Source organism: Cnephaeus nilssonii (assembly GCF_951640355.1).
Source record: "Cnephaeus nilssonii genome assembly, chromosome: X".
Lineage (NCBI taxonomy): Eukaryota > Metazoa > Chordata > Mammalia > Chiroptera > Vespertilionidae > Cnephaeus > Cnephaeus nilssonii.
The window spans coordinates 74,877,395-74,887,110 of NC_137071.1; the positions used below are offsets into that span (position 1 = coordinate 74,877,395).

General features: G+C 52.1%; 1 protein-coding gene across 5 annotated transcripts in view; it reads left to right on the forward strand.

Moving 5' to 3' along the window:
- FRMPD3 (FERM and PDZ domain containing 3) overlaps nucleotides 1–8,244 on the forward strand; it is a 170,301-nt gene extending 162,057 nt beyond the window's left edge. For all 5 annotated transcript variants that reach the window (XM_079764400.1, XM_079764398.1, XM_079764399.1 and 2 more), the window contains 2 exons: nucleotides 1,920–2,741; nucleotides 4,493–8,244. In XM_079764400.1, coding sequence (XP_079620526.1) covers nucleotides 1,920–2,741; nucleotides 4,493–7,515 — 3,845 coding nt within the window. In that variant the 3' untranslated portion in view covers nucleotides 7,516–8,244. The remainder of the gene's footprint in view (nucleotides 1–1,919; nucleotides 2,742–4,492) is intronic.
- Nucleotides 8,245–9,716: the final 1,472 nt, after the last annotated feature.

Sequence of the window (9,716 nt, forward strand, 5' to 3'; positions counted from 1 at the left end):
TCATGCACGGGTATGGTCTCTAGACCTTGCGAGCAATCAGGGCCGATCGGGACCTTCCAGCTGCCGGATAAAGCCTTCCTTTGTTCCGTGTAGCCCCCTGGTGGTCAGCGCACATCATAGCAAGTGATCGAACTCCCGGTCTCCGGGTCAAACTCCTGAGGGGACACTTTGCATGTTAGCCTTTTATATACATAGATAGTGTTGCTCAAGTCCTCTATTTCCTTGGTGATCTTCTGCTTGTTTGTTCTTTCCATTATTGAAAGTGGGGTGTCGAAGTCTTCAACTATTGTTTTTGGCTTGTATATTTCTCCTTTTGATTCAGTCAGCTTTTGCTTCATGTATTTTGGGGCTCTATTGTTAAGTGCCAGCACTGTGCTTTTGTGGTGGCTGTAAGCTCTAGTAAAAAGCTAACACCTTGACCCTGTCAAATTGGAATTTAAAAGGCATTTTAAATTTTGTTTTCCAATATCTTGATCACCATGATGAACTGTGGGGTAATAGTTAAAAGCAAGGGGTTTGTGGTCCCTCAGACCTGGGCTCAAATCCAGACTGCCATTTATGATTCATGTGACCTTGGGTAAATTACATAACCAACTGGATTAGTTTTCTCTGTAAAATTGGGATAGTAATAGCACCTACCTCATTGGGTTGTTATGAGTATTCATTGGGATAATGTCTGATGACCTTGGCCTAAATTAGTCCTTGCTTGATACCTGTCTGATAGCAAAGTGATTTGGCATTGTCTGAGTATATTTTCACAGATATCATGGGGAGGGGCCCTCAAAACAGACTAAGAGGGAGACTGATGAAGCATTTGATATAGGTGATCCTCAGAGGCACAGACCTACCATCATTAAAAACTGTTGCCCTGGACAGTGTGGTTCAGTGGTTAGAGTGTCAGCACATGAACCTAAGGATTTTAGGTTCAATTCCCGGTTAAGGGCACATACTTGGGTTACAGGTTTGGTCCCCAACCCTGGTTGGGGCACGTGTGGGAAGCAACCAATCAGTATGTCTTTTTCACATCAATGATTCTCTACATCTCTCTCTCCCCCTCCCTCCCTTCCACTCTCTCTAAAAATAATCAATGGAAAAAATATCCTTGGATGAGTATTAACAATAAATAAATAAATAAATAAATAAATAAATAAATAAATAAATAAAAGCTGTTTAGCAGAACATTTTGCCACATGTATGTGTAGTGGATAGGCTGGCCCTACATGAATACAGAGCAATAATGAGATTTGAGGAAATGTAACAATGTCCTTCCCACCCTTTCCCCCACACCATATACAATCCCAGCATATCTCTTATAGGCTTTATACATTCAGATGCCCAGAATTCTAGATGTCAGTCCACTGACAGTCCTCTCTGAAGGGCAAAATCTCGGGCATTGTACGTAGCGTAGCCTGTTTTACACTTTCCCATTAGTAACTTGTCAGATTTATTTCCTTCTGCTAGAAGACATCCAACATAATGCAAGAGTGACAGAGCACTGGAAGTTGGAAAGGCTCTGAAAAGGGTGGGGGCAGGGACAGTTCCAAGAATGACATAAAACAAATATCAGTTATTTAAGTATGCTTATAGGTGACTCTCAGACCTATCCATGTAAGAGTCCAGCCATGCCCAGATACCAAGGTGTTTATCCTAACCCCACCTCACCCCATGCCTTTTCCCATTTCAGAGGTGATGGGGCTATTAGCAACTCAAGCCATTCTATTCTACTCACTCTACTTTTAGGGCCAGCAGCAACATGGGCAATTGATTCCCTTTCCCCTAATCCCTAGCAGCCAGGTGAGGCTCTCTCTTGGTACCTGCCATCCAACTGTGCACAATAGACCCAGGCCAGAGACACCATGAGAACTCCGCCACAGTCCTCATTACCAAGGCTCACCTGTTGATTCTCTTTCTGGGTTTAGATTACATGCACAGTGCCCATCGCCCTGTCACTGGGGGCCACCTGGGGAAAAAGGAGAGTAGTTATGTGGGCAGCGTGGGCACCAGCCCCAGGAAGTCGAGCTGCTGCACGCCCCCGCCTGCCGACTCTGAGCTTGTCAGCTTTTGCTACCTCCACATGCGGGAACAAAGGAAGGAGCAGGAAAGCCGGACAGATGTCAATGAGAATTTAATCTTCTTTGAGGAGACCAGGCCCCGGACCAAATCTGACCCCACTTCCAAAAGCTCTGGCCAAGGTTACAATGTGGTCCCTGATGACTTTGATGCAGCCAGTCTAGACCACGAGCCTTGTGCCAGTAGGGCCAGATCTTATACCTTGGACAATTCCCTTGGGACTGAAGCTCTGAATTTCTACTGTGACTCTTGCAAAACCAAACTCCAGGAGCAGCTGGGTCCTCGCAAAGGTGGGAGGCCTGGTTCCTCTCGTGATAATATAGTAGACCTGATGTCCCTTCCACCCCCTGGGAGTGAAGAGGAAGAAGAGGAGGAAGATGAGAGTACATCCCTGTTGCCTGCCATTGCTGCCCCACCTCCTGGTTTCCGAGACAACAGTTCTGATGAGGATGACTCCAAGCGCCGGGCAGCCCAGAGCCAGGAACAAGGACGCCACCTGCGTGGGCTCCTGTATGATGAGATTCCAGTGACATTGATTGACAGCATGCAGACCCGAACTGTCCGAGATCATGCTCAGGAGTTGGATGATGCACTAGTGTCCACTCTGCAGGCTCTAGAAGCCTTGGCAGCATCAGAGGATGGACCACACCCTCCACCCCCACAGACTGCAGGTAACGGCCCATTCCTCCTCACTCTTGCCTCCCCTTCCAGGCAGGGCCAGCAGGTGACGTTGCTTTTTCCCAAGCAGAGATCAAAGTCACTGTGGTGTGTCAGGACAGTGAATGGGCCAGAGGTGGTTCAGATAGTGTTGGGGAGCAATGATGTTATGGCAGGGGTCTGCTGCTCAGCTCCAGCTAGAGCTCTGGCTCTTGCCATTCTACCTCTGAAAATGTCTTGTAGATGGACCCCAGGGATTGGGGCCATGCAAGCTATGGATCCAGGTTAGGATGGAGGATCAAAGCAAAATTGTAAGAGATATACAAGACAGCCAAAGGACTTCCAGCACGCACATGACGAAGAATAACCAAACGACCCAGTAACCACCTAGCGGCCTGGGATCAGGGGAGCCAGGAGTCTTCACTGCTCAAGGCAGAGGTCTTTATTCTGCCTAAGAACCTGGGCTCTCAATCAGATGCACTCAAGTCCTGTCTTCTTTACTCACTTTCAGTGTGACCTTGACAAGGCACTTACCCTCTCTGAGCCTCACTTTTGTCATCTTAAATAGGTTTGATAACAAGTCATATCACATAGGGTTGTTGTGAGGTTTAAATAAGATCATTCATGCAAAGCACTTGAGCAGTGCCTAGCACATAGGAAGGACTCAGTAAGTGGTAGCTATTATTATTATTTATTACTTTTAAAATATCTTTTTATTGATTTCAGAGAAGAAGGGAAAAGGAGAGAAAGATAGAAACATCAATGATGAGAGAGAATCATTGATTATCTGCCTCCTGCATGCCCCCTACTGGGGATGGAGCCAGCAACCTGGATATGTGCCCTTGGTGGGAATCAAACTCTGGGACCCTTCAGTCCACAGGCCGATGCTCTATCCACTGAGCCAAACCAGCTAGGGCTATTATTAATTATTATTTGTTTGGAAGATCATAGAACATGCATGCTATTATCTGTTCCATACACACATATGTCCACTTTGTAGACAAACACGTGTCAGACATGCACCCATACATACTTCCATGAACATACAACTTAAAAAGAAGTGGTCAGTGATACAGCAACAGAAAAGGAATAGGGGGAAGTAGGCACATGAGAAAGCACATGAGGTGGGAAAAAATGTTCACATAGAGGGTGAAGAAGTTGGGGGTCAGAGGGAGCCTGCCTGACCAGAGAGAGTACCAACACCTGCCTTTTCTGTATTTGAGGGCAACCTTGGTGTCAGGCAGCTCCCATTTATGGAGCTCTAAGCACTAGCTGCTCCAAAGCCAGGGGCCCATGTGGTAGCCAGAGGGAGGACAATCTCAGCTAAATGGCCTCAGCTGCAAGGACTCAGCTGGCAGGCCTTGCCAGATGAGGGGGTCCAAATAGAGAGGGACCTGTCTTTGCCAGCCCTCTTCAGGATAATTAACAAAAATTTACTGGCTATGTAATCTAAAAATAGAGATGATTAGCATGTGGTTTTGCATGTGTTTTGCATGTTAATTTGCCATCAAAGTGCCCAGATCTTCTTTGTGCCTCTTTTGTTCTCTTCTGGATTCTAGCCCTTCATAACTCCTCCCCAGGTTGCCTCTTGTTGTCCCCTCCCCTCCACTCCTCCCACCCTCAACTCTGCAGTCCCCCCAGGCTTGACTGGCTTTCCCCAACTTGCAGTACTGCTGGCTAGCCTTGGCCCCTGTAAACTCTACAAATGATTGGGAGAGGACTTGATCTGAGTTAAGTGCAGCAAGCCCTGTCCCTGTTCCTCCAGGTCTGATTGTGCTGGCCACAATCACCCCTGAATCATCGCTGGACTCGGGCCATGAAACCAACTCTTCAGAGCTCACAGATATGTCAGAGATGATGTCTGCCATGAAGCAGCACCAGAACGCCACCTACTTCCTGACCCAGCACCTCAACAAAGACAGTCTTCTGACCCGCAAGGACCTGCCTTTCCGGATCCAGAGCTGTGCGGCCCAGGCTGTTCTCACAGCCCCTTACTCTCTTGGGCGCCCGGATCCCAACCCATCCCTCCAGCCAGCTGTCACAGGCCAGAGTCCTGGCCCCCCTGGCGCTCGGAGGAAGCTGCCCCAGCCAGAGGCTCAGTCACAGCGAGAGCGAACATATGCCCTGGCAGTGCACCCAGCACTGTCCCCACAGCTTAATGAACAGAAGAATCTGAGCCTGCTGTCCCCAGTTCCTGAGGACAAAGGGCCTGGCTACACTAAGGCAGGCCTAGAGATGTCACTGAGGGCGGCCACACCATCCCTCAGTGAAGAGCAGGTCTCTGAACTAAGGGGGAACCTGCCAAAGGAGGTCAGGTTGAGCCCCAAGCTTATCCTGGACCCAAAGGGCAGTGTGACCCCAGCTATCATTTCAGCTGCCCTACAGCAGGTGGTTCACACTAAGAGTCTACCTGCCTCTGGCGGGGCCCTGGGGAACCCTTCCAGCAGTGGGGAAAGGAGGCTGGAGGCCAGCGTGGGGAAGCCAGAGGTCAGCATGATGAGTGACAGTGCCAATAAGAATCTTAAGTTCAAAATAAGCCCAGAGGTCTCTTCCAGCTCCAGAGTAACCACAGGTAGCCGGGCTGACAGCCTGCACCTCTCCCCACAAAAGGATAGGCTGCCTGTTCAAAGTTTCCCGCCCAAAAGCTATCATTTGAGAGCGAGTCAAGAGTCAGTGGGCAAGCAAGCTACAGGGGAAGTGGCAGGCAAGGGTAGGCCAGAGAGTGTTAAGCCTTCCCTGCATAAGCAGAGCACCATCTCCAGCCAAGGGGAGAAGGGGCAGCTGGAGAGCACACCCCAAAGAAGCAAGCTTGAGGAGACCAGCCTGGTTTCCCGAGCTAGCTACCCCATAGCTCTGCAGAGTCCCAGCTGCCAATCTCAAGGCCACAGCCCCAGCTTCCAGCCACGAGGCCACAGCCCCAGCTTCCAATCACGAGGCCACAGCCCCATCAGCCTGTCCCGAGGCCAGAGCCCCAGCTGCCTTCCTCAAGGCCAGAGCCCACTGAGGCCCCAGGCTGCCAGCCGTCAGGTGAGCACCATGCCCTCTAGGAAGCTTGAAACAACCCTGGATGGAGCCCAAGTGACCTCCGAAGGCCCCACAAAGCCCAAATCATCTCGAGGTCCTTTCAGGCTACGTAATTTATTCTCTGCCACCTTCCCAACCCGCCAGAAGAAGGAAACCGATGAGCGGCAGGCCCAGCTGCAGAAGGTAAAGCAGTATGAGTTGGAGTTCCTTGAGGAACTTCTAAAGCCACCAAGCCAGGGGGAGCTGCCGGGCACTGAATACCTCCAACCTCCAGCACCAGGCCGCTGCAGCTGCCAGCTACGCAGCAGCCCTATACAGCAGGGGCCTGGCATGTCCCGTGAGCAGAGACGCAGCTGTGATTGTAAACGCATCTGCCGGGGGGGTCGGCCACAGGCGCCCCAGACACCAGTGCCCGGCTTCCAAGGGAGGGAGAAGGACAAGGTCCTGCCTACCCAGAGGCAGCCAGAGGCTGGCCCAGACTTGAACCTTGGCAGTCCCACCAATGTCCGGCGCATCCGCTCCACCAGCGTGGAATCCCGAGAGTGCCGATCAGACCCTGAGAGCGGTATTTCGTGCCTGAGCACATGTGCCTCAGGGGGCGAGTGTCTGGGAGCTCCCAACTATAGGAAACTTATGCGCCGCTATAGTATCAGTGACCCGGACCAGGGTGACAGGGCCTCACTGACCTCGGATGTCTATCCACAGCCACCCCTGGGCATGCTGCCCAGGGAGGCCAAGGAGGTAGAGACAGGCCTCCCCCTAGGCTTGGGTCCCAAAAGCAAGCCTCTGGAGTCACCAACCCTAGGAGACCCCTCATATGTCCAAGTTGCTCCTGAGACCAAAGGCCCCAAACAGATGGCCGTGTTCTCACTGCCAGAAGAGGTGTACCGGAAGCCCGCCGAGTTGGACGAAGACAGTGAAAGCAGCAAGTGCTGCTCCATCCGCTACTGCTTCTACTACCGCAAGTGTGACATAGCGGATGATGCCAGTGATGGCAAGGATGAGCTCTCCTACTCCATCCCCATGAAGATCCTGCCTGGTATGAAGCTGGACGAGAAGGTGGTGCCCGTAGTGAGCAGGACCCTGCAGGTGCTGGATGCTGCCACCTGCAGCAGCAGCAGCCCTGAGGCCTCTCGCACCCAGGAAATTGACCTGCGGGTATCCACCTTCGAGGGGAGCCTAGCCAAGATCAATGCCCTGCGGGCCCATGCCTATGGCCTGCCTGACGGCTTCCTGGCTGCACGGCTGGACACCAACGAGTTGCTGACAGTCCTGCGGCAATGTGTGGCCAGCCCTGAGGCCCGCGCTCCCAAGCCCTATGGCTCCCAGATCTCTGAGTACAAGCTGGAGCTGTTTCTCAAGTTCAAGGAGCTCCGGGCTTCCTGCCGCCGCGTAGCCAACGTGGACAAGAGCCCAACTCACATGCTGGCAGCCATCACGGGCAGCTTCCAGGTGCTGAGCAGCCTCATTGAGACCTTCGTGCGGCTGGTGTTCATCGTGCGCTCCGAGGCACAGCGCCAAGAGCTGCTGGCCAAGGTAGAAGAGGTGGTAAGGAACTACACCTTCCTGCTGCGCGCTGCTGAGGAGTCCACCATCCGGAATCTGAACCACCAGCAGCAGCAGCAGCAGCAGCAGCAACAGCAGCAGCAACAGCAGCAGGCAGCAGCAGCTATGGGGGTAACCCCGGGGCACCCACCAGGATCCCCAACTTCGGCGACTGTTATGAGCACATTCACCCACCCCTTAAAAACCCTTATTAAGTAGGGCATCTGCCCAAGCCTCCCCCCTTCCCCAACCTCAGACCCAGGTTTGAGCTTTGTGGTCCTTGCATCCTGTGATGAGTGTATGTGTCTGCTGGACCAGTCAGGGTCCAAGAGCCTTCAGTCTCCAGGGAGCAAAACTCCTAGCATTGAGGCTGTCCCTGAGGTCTCCAGGCTGCTGCTGCCCTGGGTATCCTCACTCCTTCCCTGGCCTCTAGGCGTCACTGTGAGGGCAAAGGCCCCTCGTCACTACGCCCACTGCAGAGCTGTGTTTTATCTCTTCTCTAGGGCTGAGAGGTGACATCAGGCTCACTTCCTGCTCCATTTTTTGGCACAGGGAAGCCAGGGCCTGAAGGAGGCAGGCCAGATGGCCTTGAGCTCCTTCTGGCATCTGCTCCCCTCCAGGGAGCAATGGCAGTAGCAGCAGGCCACAGGGCCTAGTGGAGGGAAAAGAGCCCACCCACCATGGGCTCATACTCACTTTGCAGAAGCCACCCCAGAGGGCTCACGCCCGGGTGATAGTCCTCCAGAAAACAGCCACACAGGGCTGTTTGCAGCCAGCCCTACAGGCTGGCAGCCTCGGGAGCCCTCACTCCCAGGCCTAGTAGCTCCACACCAGCCATCCCCAAAGTGCCCTGTCCCTCACTGGTGGGCAGGGCAGCTCAGTCCACTAGGGAGCAAGCATCTGGGATCACCCCACTCATTCTGGTTAAGGTACCTGGTGAAAATGTTTGCCCTGGGGAGACCCAGCGCAGGCCTCCGAGCTGGCCTGACCCAGCATAGTACAGTGGCTGTAGCTGCAGGCATGCGGCTCCTCTCTCAACATTTCTACTAGACAGGCTGTCCTTAGGAGTTCCACTTAGCTACAGATTGGGGGTGGGGGGTGGGGGGAGGGTGGGAAGGGGTTAGGGGATAGGGGTGGGTGTTGATGACTATATCTTAAACTTCTGGAAGCTAGCGTGATATGTTAATCCTGAGTATATGCTTTTGGCTGTGTATTGACCCTGTGGATTTGTCTCTCTAAGAAAAGAAGCTGAGCGCCTTACCAAGTGCAGTCCTGCACCTCTCTCTCTCTCCGGAGTCATCTGGAAGGGAATTCACACTGTTTAGCATCCTCCTTGACACACATCTACTGCTGCGGTCACCGCCCCCCTACAACCTTCATGGGAGTGAAGACACGGAGTCCCTACTAATTGTCCCATTGTAGGGAACAAAGAAAGCCAATGTTTCTTCTGTATAGATTGCTTCTCATCCACTTCTCCATACCTCCCCATTTTTCCACATGCCAATACCCTGTGTCTGCCTCTCATCATCATTACATGAGAGACCCCTGTGAAATCTCCCATTCTTACATGAGTTTTATAAAGATGTACACTGTGCTTGACCCCCACCCAACCTTGGTATCCCCTTATGCAATTAAGCCCCCCTGAATGGCAGTTTCTCCCAGCAAGATTAGGGGAGCTCCTTCTGCAGAAGCCAGCTCCACCTTCCTTGCCTCTCCTCCCACAAGACCAAGTTGTTTAATAGGCCAGAGATAAAGCCAGTGGGGAACCCTTGACCACTGCAAGCATGAGTGCTGATGTGGTCTTCCTCTCTTCCCAACTTCTTGATCCTGCACCTTCGCCACTCAGGCCCCACCTGTGTCATTCCACTGCCATCTTTCACCTCTCCCTCAGCCTCATGGAGAGGATACATTTTCTAATGTCTGTATATAATATATATACTACATAAAATATAAATTATATATATACTAATTTATGTCTTGTTTTTCAAACAAGAATGATTAAATCTATTCATCTTACTATCCCAATAAGCATTGGCAGTGCCTCTTTGTGAGTGTTCTTGTATCCTTGAATTGTTGGTTGGTGGTGCTCTCCCTGTGCCTCTCTTCCACCTACCTGGAACCCGGTGGGTGATGACAGCTGAGGAGCCTGCTCCTCATCGAAGCCTCCGGTGGGTCACAGGAGTTGGATATTGCCTGTTCCTGTCTTTTGCCCATGGGGCCTCTGACTCACCTGGTCACCATAGCTATGACCTCAGAGTTGAAGGGGCTGGGGGCAGGGTAGGGGCAGACACACAATGGACTCTGTCTAGTGCACTGGATGGCCTGGGAGACAGGAGACATGGTTTTAGGCCAGCTGTTAGGTCAGAATTGGGAAAAGCCCCCCCCCCCCTTTAAAGGATACCTAGTTACCTCAGAGTGTA